This window comes from Crocodylus siamensis, chromosome 4 (genome assembly GCF_052110815.1).
Source record: "Crocodylus siamensis isolate JL-2025a chromosome 4, ASM5211081v1, whole genome shotgun sequence".
NCBI lineage: Eukaryota > Metazoa > Chordata > Crocodylia > Crocodylidae > Crocodylus > Crocodylus siamensis.
Genome location: NC_143398.1, coordinates 169,955,191 through 169,977,150, shown reverse-complemented (window position 1 = coordinate 169,977,150; position 21,960 = coordinate 169,955,191). Strand labels below are relative to the sequence as shown.

General features: G+C 41.3%; 1 protein-coding gene across 1 annotated transcript in view; it reads right to left on the bottom strand.

Moving 5' to 3' along the window:
- Positions 1-21,960, bottom strand: part of UNC80 (unc-80 subunit of NALCN channel complex) — a 196,890-nt gene that overhangs the window by 158,051 nt on the left and 16,879 nt on the right. Inside the window, exons 4-11 of the mRNA XM_090041688.1 lie at positions 20,185-20,483; positions 19,341-19,464; positions 16,334-16,407; positions 15,090-15,229; positions 11,350-11,611; positions 7,483-7,617; positions 6,361-6,583; positions 3,560-3,700 (exon numbers count right to left, since the gene is read on the bottom strand). Coding sequence (XP_089897814.1) covers positions 3,560-3,700; positions 6,361-6,583; positions 7,483-7,617; positions 11,350-11,611; positions 15,090-15,229; positions 16,334-16,407; positions 19,341-19,464; positions 20,185-20,483 — 1,398 coding nt within the window. The remainder of the gene's footprint in view (positions 1-3,559; positions 3,701-6,360; positions 6,584-7,482; positions 7,618-11,349; positions 11,612-15,089; positions 15,230-16,333; positions 16,408-19,340; positions 19,465-20,184; positions 20,484-21,960) is intronic.

Sequence of the window (21,960 nt, the reverse complement as noted above, 5' to 3'; positions counted from 1 at the left end):
CTCAGTGCAACAGCAGCTATGCCCTTGCTGTAGGGCTGGAGACACCAGTGTACCTTAAAAAATCTGCCTTCTTCCCCCCCAGATGGGGACACCAGACAGCTCAGTCTGATCTAAACACTATGCTGATAGAATCCAGCTTTCATCAGCTTAGTTTATGTCATTCAACAAGCTGGTATACCAACATACCAGCAGAAAGCTCCTTATGTCTCCATGAGTCAGCAATAGCATAACTAGCATAGACTGATTGGTCATCAAGTCCAGGAGTGGGGGGCATAGAAATATCAGCTGCTCTTGCAGCTGCATGATTGCAGTGGTGCCATGGCACCACCCAGAAGTTGCTGCTGTCCCCAAGTATCCTGTTGTTGCAGGTGCCCAGCTGCTTTGTTAAGGACCATAGCACTCAAGCTTAAAATTAATGTCATGTGATTTAGTTTCAGCCCTTTATTTGAAATGATGGGGACCAAATGAACTACAAATAGAAAGAACAGGAGTCTACTGAGTGTTGTGTATGTATGCCCCCCATGGCTTTTGTAGAGGGCTCTGAAGGGTATGCTCTGGTTCAGTGGAACAGGAAGCCACCAGGAAGATTAGAGCAGACATGGGGCCTTCAGTAAGCAGATGACACTTTGCTCCACATCTACATCTCAGCTGACCCTAGTGGGGCAGCTGAACAATGTGTTCAGTGTTCCAGTAAAATTAGATGGGGGTTGGTTTGCTGCAGTGCCATCCAGAAAAAAGAGATGCAACTCCTCTGGCCAAAACCACTGAAAAAAAGATAGGTATTTATGACAGGACCTGTGCCCTAGGGGTGACTGTGACACCCTCTGGTGGACATGTGGCCCCTGCTCTGGCCCCTTGGGGTACCCTTCCCAGTTATTTTGCCTTGATATTGCTCAAAGCATTTGGGAGGCTGCCCCAAGGTCTCAGAGTGGGTCCAGTCCACTGCAAATTTGCCACTTGGGCACTCAGTTGTGGCCCTTCTGGCCCTATTAATGCGATAAGAGCACCAGGCGCCTTATGGGCCATGCTCATAGCCTCTGCTTTCCCCTATAGCCATACCCATGCCTTCCAGATGACACTCCAGACTTCTCCACACTGGTTTGTACAGGCTTTGGTTGTCTTGACTTCGGCCTGCTGGTTACTCTAGCTGCAGACTTGTAAGCTTGGGCCCACCCACACTGGTTGGCACCTCAATCCCAGCCTTATCATCAATCACTATGTGGCCCCTGTCATCCCTCTGGGCTCAGGCACTAGCCTTCTGAGACCAAGTGTATCTGCTTTTGGGGTCAGGTTTTAGGTCCCCCTCCAGCTTCCACTTGTCTCTGTTTCCCAACTCGGGATCCAACTCAGACATGCCCCTCCCCCCAGATCTGAGGGTGGTTTGGGAGCCTGCCAGGGTATCTCCTGCGGCACCTCTCTCCTAGGAACTTCCTACAACACACTATCAGACTACCTGCCTTCTTCCAGGCACTGGGTTTACATGCTCTGGAGCCCTGCCCCTTTTGGTCAGGTGACTCCCTAATAAAGCACAGGGGGTTTTCCTTTTGCTTAATAGACAGCCCGCCCTTCCCTGCTGCAACTTAACTATGCTGCTTGCAGCCCTTATTTTTCAGCTGCTTTGAAATCTGCACCCCTGATCCAGCTCTTTACAATGCAGCTAGCTTTGGCTCAGCTGCCTGCCTATACAGCAAGGGCTAGCCTGCAATCCTTTCCCCATTAAGAAGCAGGGGTCTTTGGCTCCCTGTTACATATTACATCAGGCCAAGGATATGCAGCAGGGGTTTTTTAGGAACAGAATAGCTTTCTGTTACTCAGGCTTTGTACTTAGTGGTTATGCCCAAAACCACTTGGTTGCAGCTGAGGTCTGGTATCTATGCAGTAAGAAGTGTTGTGTAGCTGGAGCTCTCTATGGGGCAAAATTGTCCAGTGTGGCCTGTAACTCAGATCAGCTGCTGAAAGCCACATTATTTCCTCCCATTAATTAAAAACTTATTTTTATCCTGAAATAGGTCAAAAATGGGTCAAACTTTTGGAGAACATTTTCACCAACACTTCATCCTCCTTTATTTTCTCCCATCAAAATTTCGGTGTAAGATGCCATTAGAATTCCACATTTGGAAATTGTTTGACTAGACTATTTTACTCTTTTCTGAAAACTCTGACAGCTGCTACCCCTAACAGATACAGTGGCTAGCTGAACACATGCTAATAAAAAAACACAGATCTTTGATAGTGTGATACATTCTCACCTTAAAGTGAACCAGACATCACCAGTACTACTGAGAGTGGTCATTGACCTAAACATTTGTATACAAAAACAGCCCCTTCTCTTCTGAATGTCAAAGGGTTTCACAGGAAGAATGTAAAATAGCAATTTTGGGACCTAGCTTGGGATTTTTGTCTGCCTTCCTTCTCTGACAGAAATTTCCTTAAGACTCTTAGGCAAATCACTTAGGGGCAGATTTTAAAGGTAATTAGGTACCTAAAGCTTTTAAAAATCAAGCTCTTAGCCTCTGTGCATCTTAGTTCCCCTTGGTAATATGGGAATAATAATCATCTCCCTACAACAAAGAGGTGCTGTGGGGTTATGTTTATTAAAACCTGTGAATAGTTCATGCACTGGGAATAATGAAGATACTGTACAGCAAATAGATAAATGTGAGTTTTAAATCTTTTCTGCATCTGGTTAAAAGGAAAGCAGCAGTTCCCCATGCTTGATTTTGCCATCAAGGCAATAGAATAGCTCTTTATTAACAGCACCTTCCTTACAAGGCTGAGCTGTCTTGTAGTGCTTTTAAAATTGCATACCTAGAAAAAAGTGACAATGCTTTTGTCCTGTTGGTAGTCACTTCCCTTACTGAAACAGCAGGAGCATAGTGCTGATGGTCTGGCCATATGCTGATAAGAGCAATTATAATCTGCCCATCTTCATTGCCTTTGTAGTTTGGCAGGACACTGCAATTTGATTAACTTCCATAATTGCCAAGCCAAACCATTCAAAATGTTAAGTCAGGTTCCAAGAAAACATGGATCCTTTCCTTTCTTCTAGTCTTGGAGCTCTTGTTGTTTGCCTTTTGATTTCTGAGTCTTTAGGGTTTGCATTGTTACAAGGTTTAAAGCTTTTCTCCACGACCATCTCAGGGTTAAGGAAATTTATTTATACCAGGTGCAAACTGAGATTTTCACAAAGTCTCCTAATTCCAACAGTTGGAAGTTTAAGAAAAGCAAATACTGAAAATGCATAATAATAGTAACAATAATAATAAAACCCATTACTGCTGATTTCTAACCCTACATTTTTGTGCCATGATGTTGTGCACTGTTAAAAAGATGTTGTTTGCCATCCCAGAGGTGGCTGAACATTCTTTAGTGAAACTACTAGATAAGTCTAAAAGACATTTATGATTATCCCAAGTAAATAAATAATTAGATGTATAGAAGAACAGAAAGTCTAAAGTGAGATTAACCTAATATTCATTAAATGAGAATGCCAACATCATCTCAGCCCCTTGCAGCTAATACCTCAGTGAGACATTTGCTCTAGTTGTACTTAATTTACCTTCTTTGACTGTATTCTCTCCATGGCTGTTTGAGTGGTCAGGCAAATCAGTGACGAGAGTATGATGAGAGTGTGAATGCCTAGCACTCAGGCTCTCCATCTCCGTAGGTGTGTCAGAGCTTCCCCGTCTGGTAAACTTTCCTATAGGCAGCATAAGAAATAGACATTCAAGGCCAGATTCTTTTCCACATATTCAGCATCTAAGTAGTCAACCCTGCTCAAGTCCCTGAAAAACCACAAAGCACAAAGATGAATATGTCTTCTTCTACTTGCTATTTGTGACAATTTTAAGGCAAGGATGACAATATGTTACAAAAGTAAATGTGACAACAGTCTGGTAGATGTTTAAGTAGGATGGAATGGGCTCACATGTACACACCTAGAACATGGAATAGGAGCTGCTCCTCAGTTTCCAAGCGTAAGGATTGCTCTAGGAGTCTCTGCAATGGAAACTGAAGTAGGAGGATGGGGTTTGTTGAAAGAAGTACAAATCTAAGACCATCAGAAAAAAAATTGAAGCAGAACAACTAAACTGTGAAATAATTACGTGATGGCCTGGGAAGTCTGCCTTCCTACAAACTTATGAATTCTGATTGTTTTTTATTAACTCTGTGGACAACTCTAATCCACAATGTTTATTACGTCTGCTGCCATGGATCGTGTCACATATTGTATACTCTCTTGTCATGCATACACATATTTAGAACAGCTTACATGCAGTTTAAACCTTAAGTGGACAGACATACAATCCTGTTAAACTGGTTAAAATCCACTTAGAACCAGACCTAGTTTAAAAGAGTACCTAGATAATCAAGTGCTATTTTGGACTGGTTCAGTGTTATGTGTGGATACCAAGTTTTCTGTGACACGGGTCTGGTGAATCCTCCACACATCCTACATTGCATTATTCCTCATGCCCTTCCTCTCCAGTCCCCCGACACATACAAACTGCTACAACTGGCTGCTCTGTTATGGAGCCAGAACTCTATTGTCCCCTTTGTTGACACTTAAAAAAAAAATCAATGAGCTCCTTTACGCTGCTTGTTCAAAAAATGCTATCTAACAATCAGCTGTGTTTTCACTCCCTATTTGATCTCAGCCCATCATTGTGCCCTCCAGTCCCTACGAACCAAAAAAATAGGTACAATCACTTATGTCAAGCAAGCACATTGCAGACTTTGGTTATATGCAGCTATGGAAGGCTACTGAATTCATGCTTAGGAAACAAGGGAAAGCAGAAAAGTGACAACTCCTTCAGCTACATGTCACTCATTGTCAGTCTGTGATCTCAGCCTGGCAGCACAGCCACTCATCCTGGCTGGCCACCCCACAGTTGACCACCCAGACTGAGCAATGCTGGCCTGAAGCTTCCATCAGGGGCTAGCCCTCTGCCCACTTCCAGTCACCAAAGTGGGCAGTCAGGGTCAGCTGACTCACCTTCCCCCATAAAAGCTCCTGAGCAGAAACAGGAAATGGTCCTTACAACAGGGCTTAAGCTGATCACAGACCAGTTTGCTGTTTCCTCCAACTTGGGCTCTGACTCCACTCTCTGTTTGATCTCCCGGGTTCTTGACCTGGCTTGCTTCCTGACTCCTCTCTCTACCTTATCTCCTGATTTCCTGATTCAGCTTGTTCCTATACCTTGCTCTCAGACTCATCTCCTGGCTTCTCCCTAGATTCTGCTCATTTCTCTTGAACCTGCTTGGTACCTCAGTTCCCCAAGTGGCCCCAGACCTGGCCACCCAATATTAATGGCTCACAAAGCTGCTACAGGACTACCAAAAGAGCCATTAATGTTGACTGGTTCTTCCTTGATAAAACAACAGATATACTGAAGAGATTGACCAAGATAAAGGAAGCAGGTTTCTTCCCATGTTGTTTGAAGAGACATAAGAAGATATTAGAAACTGCTGTTAAAAAAGGAGTGCTCTTTCTGGGCTAGGGTGAACCTGGGGACTATTGGACCTGAACAAACTAAGTAGAGTTATTTTCAGGATCAGAAAGAGACAAACTGATATTTAAGAAGGCAGACAAGAGGATGTAGGGCCCTGAAAAGATTGAGCAAACCCCAAATGGCTCTTGGAGTGGTGAAAACATTGGAGGAAGGAATTCTGAATGGAGGTTTAGTCATTTTTTTCATAAGTCTGCAAGTCTCTGTTTTTGCCTACAAATAAATATGGACACTGAAGAAGTTATTTTGCAAAACTTCTGAGCTCCTTGTCACATATGCCTAAAGGGTTCAACTGTAAACTGGAGTACTCATGTGTGGAGCTCAAAGTAACCAGGGAGAACTGAGAAGCTGACCACTGGGTGCCACTTCCAAGAAAGAGCATCAAACTGCACTGCAGGAGGCAAGCAACTGGGCCTGGATGCTGCCCACGTTCAATGGGTTTAGAAGCTTGCCAGATTCACTGTTTGGACCTAAACACAGTATCTGATAAGTATCCAGTGGGGCAAGATCAGAGAGATGCTGTTAATACCTTTCTCAGTTTGCATACTGCTCTTTTTCTGGCAAGACTTCCACTGCAGCCACAGGTAAGAAAGGGTTGGACTCTCTTGGGATATTTTTGGTCCCTGTTACATTTACTTGTCAGAAACAAACTGACATAAACACAGTATATGAGGTCAGCAGTTAGCATAACTATGCCACTTCTGTAATAGGTATGCAATCCTGCAGGTGAGGGCAAAGGGCATAAGTGGACAGTCTGAACACCTGAGCAGTGGAGGAATAAGAAGTCTCTGCCATCATTTGAACATTCTGGAGGAGAATAAATCATCAAAGTTGGGGCTGAGAGTGTCACCTAATATGGTGGTCTGCCATCCTCCCCTCTCAATGCCACGCCGATCCTCCCCAATCCCGGAGAAGCTGCCGAAGGAAAATGTGCTGCGAGTGGGTGACACGTCCAGATGGTCCTCATGAAGGAGAAAGGGCACACCCATTCTTCGCTGACGTTTTTTCCCTGTGTGGTGGTAAGGAATTGATCCCTTGCGCTCACGCTCCCTATCTTCTTTGCGGCTCTTGAACTGCAGAAGAAAGAGGTGGAGTAGGTTAGATTCAGCCAGAAGCTGAAGAGAATCTGACTAGTTACAGAGAAAGGACAGAAACAGATGCAGGAAAAGCCTTTAGGACCCACCTCAGACTCCCCACTCAAACTCTGTAACATAGCCTGGTCATAGCCCTGATGGATATTGGTACTCTGACACAAACTATGTTTTAAAGATCCAGAGTACCTCATGTTGAGCTGACAGCCAGATCTTTACTATGGTGACTACTAGGATAGGGATTTATTGCCCTAATGTACATCTCCATTCATATCTACACCTTTCTATAAACAACCTCAGACTTTTTTATTTCAAACATTTTATTATTACATTTGTCACTATTATTATTCTGACTGCTCTTGAACCTGCATCGGTGTCTTCTGTCTTTCCTCATACCTTTTCCTGCATTATTATGCAGGGAATCAAACAATCTTATTTGATTTAGTGCTTTTTGTTTCATCACAAGATGGGATTTTAATTTGTACACTCTTCAAAACTGTACTAAGGACCTCAATAGTGGAGTGCTTTAAACAAAGACACAGATACTTTGGTGGGGTAAAAATCAGCTTAAATTAATTGAAATTGAGAGTGCTACTCTGATTAATATTATTTTAAGGATCTGGTCACAAAATTAACTCCCCTGTGGAAAAAGCAAAACCAAATTGATTGATTTCAGTAGCAGTTTTATCTGAGTAAAGGTTTCAGTCTGGGACCATATAAAAAATATGAATACATTCATGGATATCACATGCCCAGATAGACATTTCCTTCAGAAGAAAACAAATTCAAATCCCACATTCAACCTAACCACAGAGTCAGTACAGGCCTTTAAGTATTATAGATGATGATACTGTAATGTAGTTAGTTATAATTCTTATCACCTTCTTAAAGATGTTCATTCCCAGGTCTGTGGAGAGATCTGGAACTGCAGGCCTGCGTAGGTTGGTCAGTGACGCCTTGGAAAAGGCCTCAGTGCTGAGTGATTTTTCTTCTTCATTGCATTTCATTGTGAGATCCTTCAGCCACCACAAGAAAACAGTACAACAAAAGAAGAAATAGCTGATAAGATATCCTATATCCATAGATCACCTATGCTAGGAGACAGCTATAAAGAAAGACCTTAATTTCATCAAAAAATATTCCCATATGAAGATAAACGAGATTTCAAGACTTCTGTTATTTTGGCTGTGGTGAAATATTTGATCATTATACCACCAGAAAAGGCATCAATTATGAATGACGGTCCAATAGATAGGGCAGCAGGTAGAAGTCAGGAAATTTGATGTCTGTTTCCTCCTCTGCTACTAACACATTTTCTAACCTTGAGCAGGTCAGTTCACCTCTCAGAGTCTCAGTTTTACCAGTATATATTAGTTGTGGATAGTTATTATTACCTTCCTTTGAAAAGGGTTTTATTTAAGAGTCAAGTACATACTGGGCGCATCTACACAAGAACTTTACTGTGCAGTAGACTAATTAGCTCTGCAGTAAACATTGCATATCTATATGTGCACCTCTATTGGGCTGGAGTAAACTAATTTACTCTGCAGCAGGATTGTATTTGTAAATAAAAGTACTATCCTGCTGCAGAATAAAAAATTCAACTGCTCCAGTTGAAGTCAGCAGAAATAATCAAATTAGCTGACGTATGCAGGCAGTTAAGTTTCTTGCAAGACCAAGCTATTGAACGTGTAACACCACCCCGAAAAATGCGATAAATAGGGCATAATCCTGGTGCTGAGTTCCCTCTACTCTCAGTAATATCTCTGGCTGCCATTTCAAGGGATAAGCTCTTGGTTTATGAAATGCTTTGGGTCCTTTTAGCTGGTAGACACTAGTGCCTTTTGTAGACACATTCACTGTTTTCTAAATTCTGTTAACCAATTCACATCACACAGTTTGAATCAAATTTCAATTTGAATTTCAATTTGAATTAAGAGTTAATAGTTCATCACTGACCATCAGGGAGGTTTTTGTACATTTCTGCACTTTTGCATTAGAGGTGGCAGGGGGCACTAGACACTGCCCACCATTCACAATCAGAACCACAAACCTGTGCTCACTTGCTACACCTGGTGGTGGGCATGAGCAAGAGTACGCCCTAGAGACCTGTGAGATATACAGGTTAATTAATACAGTTTAAAGTGCCTAGTTTGGACTGCCCTAGTCTGCATTAACTTTAATCGTCATTCAATGAGAATTATCTAATTCACTCTAAAGCCAATTTTAATAAGGACTACAAATGTTCACATGTATATTATGATGGCTGTAGTCTGGATTAAACCTAGAAAAACATAACATCTATAAAAGGCCTAGAAAATTAAGTCAAGATTGTTATTGCGCATCAATAACTAAATCTCTGTACTACTACTTGTGCTGAGTTAGCCAAAAGCACACAACAGGATTTGGGTCCAACCATGCTAGCTGGCTGCTACACAGCACATAAGACAGAGCGTCTGCCCTGAGGAAGATTTGCCTAATAAGAAAGATCAAATTAGTACAGAGGATTGTACTATAGATCTTTTTTGCTATCCTCCTACATGGCTATAACTACTGGCCCATTATTATTTTTGTGACCTTCCAAGTATTATCCTTTTGTGTCCTTCCAACTGTTATCCAGTTTAAATTAGCATGGCATTCAGTCATTACAGTGGTACTAGTCTTATGTTTAATTTAAGCTTTCATTCTTGATCTCTGCAGTGTTACTGCAAGGCCGCAGAGATTTTGTGTCTTGGTTCTGTCCCCTATGCTGGATTTACTACATACAGGTGCAATGCAGGTTTTTCTTTATATTGCTTTGTTGGTATTGAAACAAGTTTCAACGAGAGTCACCAACTAGAGTCATGAAGAAGGTATTCATTTGACTCGTATTCCATTTAGTAGCTCTTCTGTTATGCAACAGGGATCATGATACATTTTCAATTTCCTGCTGAATGAGATATTTTCTAATATATATTTCAGTTCACTAGACAGTGAACTAGAAGTGTTTGTATGCAACTGTATACTCATTTGATCAGAAATAATTTGCTGTAAAATTATATTTTAAATTTGATATCACATACAAGCAGTCAGTGTGACAAATGTGCTAAGGTTTAAAGAGATGGAAGAAATTATGTGGCAAACCCACATTCTTCCTATATACTTTGAAGTTCTTTATTAAATCTCTTTGCCTGCCCTGAGTTGATTTCTTAGAAGTCCTTTCTTCTGCAGTGTCTAATATCAGATGACAAAGACAAAAACAATTGAAGAGCAGAGATAACGTATATCATCAACTCTGGTACTGTTTCTGCCACCTATTTTGCTGCATAAAGCCCTAAATAAAGGGAGCCATGAACTCAGAACGAGTTTGGGGCTGCTTGTTCAAATCTGTTCATTTTGAGTGCTGGGTCCTAATACTTACTGCATTTTATTTTCCATTGCAGAAGTTATCATTGGAATTAAGTCAATCAAGAGAGCATGATGACTATGCCACTACCTCGCTTTTTCAGGCTTATATCATGGCTCCATAACAAAACACTGATTTCTTAGTTTGCATATCCTTAGTTCGAGAAAAAGAAAGACCAAGCAGGCAGAAAAATAAAGAAAAGTGTGACTCCTTCCATTTCTCTGGCTAAAAACCTTCAGCATATCCTATCTGCCTCTGTTGCTCATGCTCTGTCTGCTGTAATGTTTACTTGCAGTGCATGATTCAGGGACTAGAGGTCTCTCTGCGCTGTAGAGAGTCCCAGACAGGGTGTGGTCCCTGATAAATACATGAAACAAGCTGAAACTCCAACTGTCTGCAATACTGTTTTGTCTGGAGTCATAGTAGTTTAAAAGGGACTGGAATCCACAGAGAATAACAAAATGGATGAGATTGACAAGGAGTTCTTGCAACAATGACTGAAGCAAATGCCCAAAGCACAGCATTTTAAAAGCAGTTACATTTACTTGTAAATTACCAAATGTATTTTACAAGCAGGTTTGTGAACATGAACAGAATGAAGAGATCCTTTGCAGGTGAAAAATACGGCAAATAACATGAGACATCTGGTAAAAATTACCAGAGTTGGCAACACAGTTAGTAGAAAAGGATGTCTTTTTTAAATGTGCTATAGAGTTCTACAGCAGAGACAATTCTGCAATATGGAATGAAGCTGTAGAATTTATTTTCTACTCCAGTCTACAGGATAGAGAGACCACATCCTAAACACAGCAAAAATGACTAGGGAAATTAAATGCAGATCTTTCTCTTTGAAATCCTTTTTATTTATTTATTTATTTAAGTCTTGACTCCAGCTACTCAGAAGAGGCCTTTATTGCAGCAGGGAAATCAGCCCTGACTTTTGTAGAGCAAAATGAACAATGAAAGGAAGAAGAGGACTGAGGCATGTAACAATCTAGAAAGTCTTTACTTTGCTTTTCTTCAACTCCACAGTGCTTTAAGTCTGTTGCAGCATTTCAAAGAAGGTGGCCTTGTATCTTGTTTCTTTCTCCAAACAGAATGTCATACAGAGACTTTGATCATCTCATTCCTTTAGTTTCATTTGGCATGGTTTTATAGCATAGAGTTAAATCAGACCTGCATATTGAATTCCAGTACAAAGGCATTAAGACTACTTCTGACATCTGCGTAAGGGCACTGTCCACAGTCCACGTGATCTGATCACAGACACTGTAATTATAGCTAATACTAAAGAGACATTACTAATAATTCAGCTACTGTTTTGCAGAAGTACCAAGGTTATTTTTATGCAGCAGTTGCTTACCTGAGTTTTATGCGTATTTACCAGAGAGGGTGCAGCAGCCACCATTGAACTGCTGCGGGGTCTTGGCAAGGGTGTGATCTCCGGCTCAGGTGGTTTCTCTGGTTTTTCTTGTAGCATATGCCTCAGTCTTTGCAGATAGTACATGAGAGACCACTGTGTACCCTCCTCTGACCAATGAGGCTGCAGCAAACAGCGGAGCACAGCCACATCAAAATAAGTGGCATAGCGGGACTTTTGGCATGGCGGGATCACCACAGAAATCCTGTTATGAAAAATAAAAGCAGTCTTAGAAAATACCCTACCCAAGGCCTGTGCTCTGTCTAGATACCCACTGCTCTCTAAATATACACTGGTCTGTTTTAGAAAAAAGGTTAGAACTTTTATTTCCATCTCTTCTAAAGGGTTCTTTAAAACAGAGGGAAACTTGTTATGCTATGCCCACTTTGGCAAACAGGGCAGTCACCTAGAAAGCTAGGCTAATGATGCCTGCACTGGTCACTAAGAAGTTGTTTTAGAGAGAGACAAATACAGAAGTTTTCATGCTGCCCCCAAGACCAATGTGCTTTACTAGCAACTGACAGGTGAAAGAGAGTATCTATCTTAAGGCACTCTTGCTTTCCAGGCATCTGTAGAGAAGCAGATGTTTCTGCAGCTTCTTCTGCTTGGGCTGAAAGCAATATTTGAACTTGGAACTATGAATAATTCTGCCAACTACTTTGTACCTAATCTATTGTTTAAAATTACGTTCATGCTTAGGTGCTTCGCTGGAAAACAATTTGAACAAGTTGAAATGGAGATTTTAGGCATCTAGGTGAGTAGCTGAGTGAAAGGTTTGCAGTAAATACTGTTTGTCTCAATTCTGTCTAAGCTGTGCACTTGTAGACAGGGTGGCTAGGAAAAATGTATCCTAGAGGAATGTGTTAATTTAAAACTTGAAAAACTGCTTGGTTTGCTGCCAACATCTGTAAATGGACCTTACACAACTCCCTTAGGTCTATTTTAAAAAAAACTTTGTTTTTGAAGATTGAACCCTGTATGTCAGCATGTGTTACTACATTCAGTCTAAAAATTCATATATTTTAATGAACTAGGAAAAAAGCAGAAAGGTTAACATCTGATGCTACTTTTTGGTGACTTAAAAACATTTAAAAAATAAACAGAAAGCAACCAGTTGTTAAATTAAAAACACTATTAACCCTTTCCCACCAACCTGACAGTAAAGCTTTTAGCAGAAAATCCAAAACTGTATGCATTAGGACATAACCTGTACAAAAGATTGGTACACAGCTCAGACAGACCAGAAGCATCTCAAGGAAAGGAATAAAACCAGCTAGACTCTCAATGCTAGCTCAGCTGCACAGACTGGCAAGCGCTAGAGGCCAGACTCCACTCCATGCTATACCTCTCCCTGCCTACCTACTCAAGGGAAGAAATAAGCAGGGAATGCACTCCAAGTCCCAGTCAAGCCCAAAGGATGGAGGTATTCTCTTTGTGAAGTACCTGCCTGGATTGCTATGACTATTTCTACAGCAAAACCAGAGAGTCAGGAGAAGGATGGATTTTAATATTGCAGAGGATCAGCTGAAATGAAGAACTTAAGAAACAGATAATTATCCAGCATCAGGATAAGCCTGAAATTTGCTGCATGAGTTTCTAAAAAGCAGAATTTAAAATCTATGTTTCTTTCTTTCTTCTTTTTTAAATCAAACCTTGTGTTCATTTAGGTAGACAGTTATTGCCCCTGCTTGTAGGGAGAGAGGGTAGCTTTTTTATTCAGCCCTAGGTCCAAGGACAAAGGAATACTGTGGTTCTTGGTAAGTGGAAAAAACAACATTTATTTCTGAGTTGTCTGTTGCTTGGCAACCAAAGCTCTCAGCTCAGTTTTACCTTATCAATGAGTTCTGTACATGAAGAGACATTAAAGCCTGTCTGAAGCTTCATCTCCATAGTAACCATGAGCCTGAGCCTGACAAACACATCACCTGACTGTCGTCTAAAGAGCTGCTGTGCCCTTATTCTTTGTGTGCATGTTGTGCGTGTGCATATGCATGCTCTCATGGAGTGACAGACTATAAAAGAAATGGTTTACATTCAGAAAAACAATTCTTACTGAGAATTAACAACTGACTTATGTTTCCCTGGCTCATGTTAATAAAATGAAATAAAACCAGAAAATTTGTATAGGGCCCAGTACAAAACCTTTCATGTCCACAGAAAGATTCCTAATTGGATCAGATCCATGAAGAACGGCTTTTCCCTTTAGTAGGTGACAAAATGTACCACAACCTTTCATCTACTATCCCTTCCCCCCAAATAAGACATGCACCTTATTTGGGGAAATGAAGGGGAAAACAGGGTTTTCCAAAGTGATGCCTGCATAGAGCAGGGACAGAGCCTAATCTTCAGCTGATTTGACCTCCCTTTCCAGTTTAACCAACAGCTGAAACCTAGCTGCCACTGAAGACTGGTCTCTGCGGGTGTCTCTACAATTTGGAACTGGTCAAAGAAGCCTATGAAATAAGAGAAGACAGACCAGGAATAGCTAATAGACACCAGCATTTCCAGAAAAAAGGTTAGTTTGATTAGTGGAACCATTAAAAGGAGAGAAACTCATTAACAGCTGTGGAGTGAACAACAATGAGCCATTAAAGTCAACTGCTTCCCTCAGCTGCCTGAACAGAAATGCCATGGCTGCTGTGAACAGGAAGCAAAGCTGGAACGGGAATCGAAGTGGGGTGCTTCTATTGTGGGCATAAAATCAGCTTCCCTGCTTAAGATGCACACCCCAAATTTGGGTACTGATTTGGGGGCAAAAGGTCTGCATGCTATGTGAGTAACTATGGTATTTTGAATAAGCAGCAACAATCATTGTAGTCTAAGTCCCAATCTAGCCCGAAGGAAGGGGTGAAATGCAAAGGGAGACTTTTTCAACACAGAATACTTGGGATGTGAAATTTCTCAGTGGAGCTAAAAGTGAAGCAGGATATTTTCAAAAAAGGAAGCGAGTTAAGATTTCCTTATCCATATAGAGCCACCTAAAAATATGGTGAAATTTTCAGAAGAGAGTACTCACTCATAAATAGTCCTGAACTATGGACAACCCGGGACATCTGAAATTTGGTCACATCTTTGTATGCCTAATATGTGTTTAGGAGTTTAATTTTACACTCCTAAGCTTGAAACTCTCTGTCAAGACCCTTTAAGGTGAGAAAAGGTTTCAATAGCTGTTCTCCCCAGGAAGTTGTAGTGAGTGAACTAAACAACAGCCCAGGAAGAGCTAATGGAGCATGTGGACAAGCAACACCACAAAGGAGATTTTACAAAAACTGTCTCCCAAAGAGGAAGAGAATTTGCTTTGATGCCTGCTAAAAGAGATCCATCTTCCAAATTTAGGATAGATCCCAGCCAGAGAGAAAAGGGTCCAATTTTTAAAAAATATCAAACACCCAAATATAAGAGTTGCATTCCCATTGCATTTAAGAGCAATCCTAACAGACCAGCTGAAGGTTTGTCTAAATTAGATAGCATAACCCATGTGGTGGCCACCATCTCTTCCAAGACCAGGCATTAATCAGGGGCATGTCAAATTAAAAATCAGAGATGCTACCATTTAAGCTGAATAGCCAAAGTTCTCTTAGTCTCATCTCCTTTGAAGACTGCCCATGGAGCTGAACTTGTAACAAACATACGCAACAGAGTTATACCAGCAAAAGGAGCCCTTTTGCAAAAGAAATCTTTACCTGGGATGTGGGGGGCCTCTGTCCTGAGATGTTTGAGATGATATACTTCCATCCAAGGAGTTTCCACGGTGACATGCTGAAATAGTAGCTTTATGAGGTACAGAATCTGGTCGGGCTGTTTCACACACCACCTGGAGACCCTTAGGGTGTTTTCAGCAGAGAGAAGTATATTTCAAAACATCTCTGTCTCTTGTACATTTGCTTTCTCAGTATGATCAGATAGGTGTCTAGATATTAACATTGTTTATGTTACAATTGCACTAAAGGGACTGAATCGGGATTGTGGACTCATTTCGCTAGGCCATGCTGAATGGACATATGGCAGGGGTGGGCAAAATGCAGCCCGCGGGCCAGTCATGGCCCACCAAGCCATTCTATCTGGCCCACAGGGCCCCTAAAAAATTTAGAAAATTAATATTTATCTGCCCTGGGCTGCCTGTCATGCAGCCCTCAATGGCTTGTCAAAACTCAGTAAGCAGCCCTCTGCCCAAAATAATTGCCTGCCCCTGACATACGGCAAGGCATGGCACTTGTCACAAAAAAATGTAGAAGTGAAGGCTTTAATGATACATCTTAGTTTGCCTAGGCAGATTCCTACATCTACATGGAGCCCCCTTGACTTCAATGTGAATAACTACTGCTTGCAAGCAAGGGCAGGGACTCATGCATGATAAGGTACCACAAACAAGAGAATGACAGGAAGGAAGGAAGGGCAGGATGTAACAGCACTTGAACGCGGAATAATCTAGGCTGGTTGGTGTGTACCTTTATAGCCCTGAATCACCAAAATGTGACTTTCCACTGAATAATCCATAGTCATCCTCCTCAGCATTCTTCACAGCTCTTTTGTACATTTCTATAATATCAATGCTACTCTACTCCATCTTCTCATTTCCTATCTTGCTTTGCCAATCTGGTGCTGACTCACGGCCCTAGGTTTCAAGCACCTTCATTACATGGAGCAAGCCTCAGAAACAAATAATAAAATTTTATAACACTTAAGTAGAAAAATATTAAGGGGCTTTGGAGATCTGGTTGGTTAATTCAGCACATGCCTAACTAATTTATTGCATATTTTTGTTTATAAATGAATTAAAGCAATCCAAAATGCAGGATAACCCTTGTAGCTGTCATTGCAAAATTTCCCTGAGAGAGATTCCCAACCCACCCATTTTAGTTGAACAGATACTGTTACCCCACAGCTCTCCTCTTTTCATTGTTTAGCCATATGGGGCTGAATTTACCTCTGTTTGCCCAGTGTCCAAATTTGGGGATTCACAAGACAAGCTCTGACTGTTGCTTGGAGAACTTCTCTTGGCTGGTGAAGGAAAACATTTTAAAACACCTTTAAAGCTTTTGTTGTATTAACTGAACAAATAAACTATTTGCTGTTGTAAACAAAACATATTATAAGCATCCCTATTGTTGTAACACTAACTGCTGGGAAATAGAATTGTTTAAATTATTTTTTTGACAAAAAACACAGGTTTTGGGAAAAAAATACTATTTTCTTCAAGAAACGCTGCTTGATTAAAAATTGTCAGCTGTTAATCCGTTCCTTTAAAAATAATTTTGGTTGTTGAATTGAGCTGAAGCATATCATTCTGTGTCATTTGGACATTAAACTGCATCTGCCTAAGGTATCTAAGGTGCTGCAGCGTAATGTAGAACTGTTATTTGTATGCTTCACACTTCTTGTCTCTTAGGGAAGTGGCGGCCAAACTTCTTGGCAGATCTGTCATGTTCTCTTCCTCTGCCTGATCAACTGCTCTTTTTGCTCCTTGCCCTCTGTTCCCTCCCCACCTACTGTTTTGCTTTCTGCCCTATCTGCCTCCTCCCCAATCCGCCATGTGTGACACACAAAGGCTGACCATGCCACTTGTGGCACTTATGCCACACGTTGGTCACCCCTGTGTTAAGGGACAGGCTCTTTGGCTGGACCACATATTCCATGATGAACTGTGGTTTCCTTCTCTGGCCAAGCCACGTACCCCATTGTAGAAACATTAAGATTATGGGAGAGGCAGCTGGGCCAAGGAGTACAGCTGATAGAGAAGAAAAGGAACATGAGGGACTCAAATTACAACTTCCATAATGTACTGCAGCATCTATGCTTCAGTTTAGCTTCAAACCAATCCTCTGTTGATTTTTTCTATTCTTGGCTGTTCTAAGGGTCTGTGCAGCTTCTGGATTACATTAGAACAGCCTACATGTCTACTCATGTTTAAAGCAATCTTTTTGGACCATCCAGTCATTTCACTGCTCAGCTAACTACTGAACAGGACCACTGTACCTTTGACAGAGACAGAAAAATGCCATCAGTTCCAAATACCCAGAAAGCCCAAGCACCTGCCTTTGAGCCCATTTTATGGTGCCATAAATTAGGGGTAACCCACTAAAATATGTGAGAACAGATTCAGGTTCTAAGTCACTAGCTTGCCTTTTGGCTTGTGAAACAATACTATATAAATGCTCAAGTCAGGACTTGGGCTGGGGAGAGACTACGCTGACTGTTGCTTTGCCTCTTTTTGTTAAAAATACATAGCTGCTAGTCTCAGTGGGTGCATCTACACATGTGATTAATGTGTATGAATAAACTCCAGGGCTCATTACTTTGGAGTTTTTTGCTCCTGGGTATGCTGTTTGAGCATGTGCTTGGGAGCAAAAAACTGTGGAGAATATTGCTCCAGTTTATTCATGTGCAGCATGTGGAGCCTGGTTGGTGCAGCCTGGGCTGGCGAGGGATCCAGGGGGTCAGCCTGCCAGCCTGGGCTGCTCTGACCAGGCTGTACATGCTGTGGAGCAGCTGACTGAGGCATGAGGATGCTTCTGTGTGGGAGCTGCCTCCAGGCTAGCCCTGCAGTAAAGCACCCTGTGCCCCAGGTAGCTAGGGCAGCACCTACACGTGTGCTGCTATGCATAAAAAACTCTGTGGCAGGGTAGTATTTGTATTTTACAAGTACTACCCTACTGCAGTTTCATGCACCCTGATAGGGGTACACATGTAGATGCTGAGACATTTACTAAGCAGTTAATAAATCATCTGTGCAGTAAACATCTCATGCAGACGTGCCCAGTATTATCTTCCCCATCACTGCAAGGCTGTTGCCAGTCTAGCTTCTACTTATTCTCAGCCACTCAGAAAGAAAGATACAAAACTGACAGAAAATGATATTTTACATAAGAACAGAGGTGGTCAACTATGTTAGTCTGAAGTCAAGCAGAGGGTAGGGGAGGGTGGCACCTTAGAGACTAACTGGTTCAGAGAGGCATGAGCTTTCATAGGCAACAACCTACTTCGTAACATCTGATGAAGCAGGCTGTTGTCTATGAGAGCTAAGGCCTCTCAGAGACAGTCTTAAGTGCTACCCCGCCCTACATTCTACCTAAGCAATGTTTTCTCTCTTCTTCCATTAAAAGGTTATGCAAATACTGGTTGGCTTTGAGAGAAACCACCTTAAAATACTCTGAAATGACAAAGGCTACAGAAAATATTGTGACATTAGAGAATTTCTTTAATTGCAGAACAATTTTAAATGCATGGATCAACTTGTCAGCTGTTAAAAACTACTAAAAAGTAATCAGAGCACACTGAGTTATAACTATTGAGGATTTGGTTGTCTTAGGTATTTTTTTGTTTTTCCTTGCACAAACCTGTATAATTGGGTTTCTGGAAATAAGGCACCTAGCACTACAGGTAAATGACAGTAATGAGAAGCAGACATCTCAACCCCATACTGACACTATCAGATACATTTACTTTTAAGGATTTGCCAACAGACAGAAATTGCATCAATTTAATTAAAAGATGTGATATTAAGCCATATTGTAAAGCCATAGCACTTTCAGTTAAGCTCTACAACCTGTGTATGCAAAGCCAACGCGGTAGCAAAGAAACTAAAAACTGACAAACCATAACAAAATATATAACAGAGCCAGATTTGGTACTAGAGTGAGGGAGGCGTGGTTCCACTTATTGAAATTATAGTAGATTCATCTGTCTCCAGGCTGATTATAGCCTGTTAGTTTTGATTTTTATTTAAATTACGGACTTGTCTCCACACATAAGTTGTATTCATTTCACTGTATTGGCATTGCAATTAAATTGGTGCAATTTTTGCATGTAGATCTGGCCACAGAGAAAGTGTTTATTTTTGAGAAAGCACATAGTATATAGAGCTCAGACAACCATACTGTACCAAAGAGAGTCTCCGGTTGTCAATATCTGAAACAATACAGTGTGTCACACACCTGTTATAAAGTTCCTAATTGGTTTAACCAGAGCAGTGAAGGCAGAAACCTCAGGCTGCCTGTGTTCCCACATGGGCTGCCAAATAACAAGGCCACTGGCCAGCCGAAAAGTTAGGTCAGACTCCTGAAGAGACACAAGAGGATCATACAACATTTGAATTAGTCAGACTAACTCAGAAATTCATTGTTTTCTGAGCTGATTATCCCCCTTCTGGACCTTCGTCACCCTTACTACATCGACCTTGAAAAAAATAACAATGATCACAGAATGCACTTCTTACATGGAATAACTGAATGGCCACAAACTATCTCAGTAACTATTCAGAATATATACTGCATGCTTGTTTAGTGGATTTGTAATAAAATAATATGGAAACCACAGTAAAAGGCTAAACTGTAGTAAGGGTGACCAAAGATCCAATACCTGAGACCTGAAGAAGTGTACCAGGGCACCCACAAGCTTCCTTATGTCCCTGCCAACTACACAGCTGGCCCAATAAAAGATACCATGCTCAAAAGTCCTTGCCTCACACAATTTCTGGACCATCACAGCTACAGCATCCCTTCCAAACTCATTATTTTTCCAAATATTTGTTTAGAAGGCACGGGCAGTTTACAAAGCGTCCATGTAATCTACCCGATGCCACTACCCTTGCTCATGTCACTGAGTTTACTTTCAATGGCAATATGATTGCTGTCTTCTGTAAAGGCAGCAAGGGTGTGCACCATATACTAAATTCTTTAACCAACATTATGACCTTTGGCAGCAATGGAAGGCAGAATTACAACCTCTCTTTCTACTGGTATCACCAATTACCACTACCTGAAGAGCTCTTCCACTTACCTTAATTCTATGGACCAATGGAGCAAACAGGAATACAAACAGCTCCACTGTAGCCATGGAATTCTGAAAGAACCTCCTCCTGTTATTCTCTTCCTCATCGTTAGAGATGCTGTGCCTGGGGTGTCCTGGCGATCCCTGGTTTTCAATCTGATGAATAAAGGCGCTACTACTCCCTCCCCAGCTGGAGCCTCGGTCTCCTCCAAACCGGTCATTGCTGCAGTCTTGAGGAGCCTCCAACAGCATCCAGTGGAGAGTGTGAAGCAACTTAGTCTCTGCTACTCCAAGCTTATCCTGATGTCCTGGATAAAACATATACAGTAGTGCATGTGTAGTGTCTCCAGTATATGCATTCCCTCTTTGCCTTTGAATATTTTATTCCTACATTAAAAGTGTCAAGTTATATAAGTGCCATTATGTCTTGGATAAATATATCTGATTCACAGTTTTCATTTCTACTGCAGTCTGATTGCTGTGGGTGCAGCCATGTGACATATTTACTCCAGAATAAGCTGAAACATGATGGAAAGCCTTGACCCAATCTAAGTCTTCCCACTCCAGAGGAAATTTACCCCTAAGAAAGTGAGGTGTAGCTACACTGCACTCCTAATCAATGTCACTTTGGGGCATACAGGTAGAACAGAACAATGCAAACAGGTTCCCCTACATTAGGACATATGAGAGCAGACTCAATTAATTGAGTCGGCTGGAGCATTCTGATTTGTATTCAGCATCCCATGTTTCAAAATTGTGGCGGGGCAATTTAACTAAAACTCACTGAATGAGCTTTAGTCAAAGTGCTCCTGTGGCCATTTTGAAATGCAGGATGCTGAATACAAGTAACACGGCAGCATTTTAATTAGATGGTCTAAGTAAAATGTGTCCCCCCTCCCACACCCTTCCTCCCGGAGCATGTGTATAGACTAGGGTTGCCAACTCTGTTGGAATCTATTTCAGAAGAAGCTATTCTCTTGCCAAAGTTCCCACAAGAGACAGTGCCAATGTGTCTGCAACATACAATGTGAACATGCCCATGTGCTTGTGTATATCAGTTACAGATTATGGTGCATAGACTTTACATCAGTAAGGCAAATGTTCATTACTATTACATTTTAAAAACCCACTGAACTACTGTGTAAATCATATTTAACATTTATTTTAATGAATGCCCTATCATTATCTCCTGGGTGAGTCTCAGCAGTCTCCTGTAGATTTCTGTCTAATTCCTGGAGACTCCACGGCAATACTGGAAGGCTGACCACCCTGGTATAGACACCCTAATGGTCAAGTTTTGCAATAATGCCTACTGAAGGTGGCCTACATGGGAGAGCTGGTCTTATGTGCCCACTTATTACTTGATCATTTGTAACCTTTCTTTTCATATTTTTTTATTCTGCATTGACATCAACATGATGAATCTATGGTATTCCCCTTCCTTTTCATAGCAACAGACACACGTGTTCACCCATAGCAACATGTGCTAACTTGTACACATATCATCTTAATGTTAAACAAAATCTAGGAATTGAAGGGAACAAAAATTGATGAGACAATTGTACTGTGACTGCTTCAGTGTAGCACTAAACAGAAATAAATTCATACTTAGTTGATTGGGCAATTCCTTTTATAAATAAAAATATTTCCATTGATAAGGGAAATATAGACAAGTGAAAGCCTAGTAGATATATTTTGTATCAGTTATAGCCTTTCAGTCCCATTCATACACTCAGAATGATCTAGGGTTAAGATTTCTCCTAAACAAAAATGAAAGGTATGATG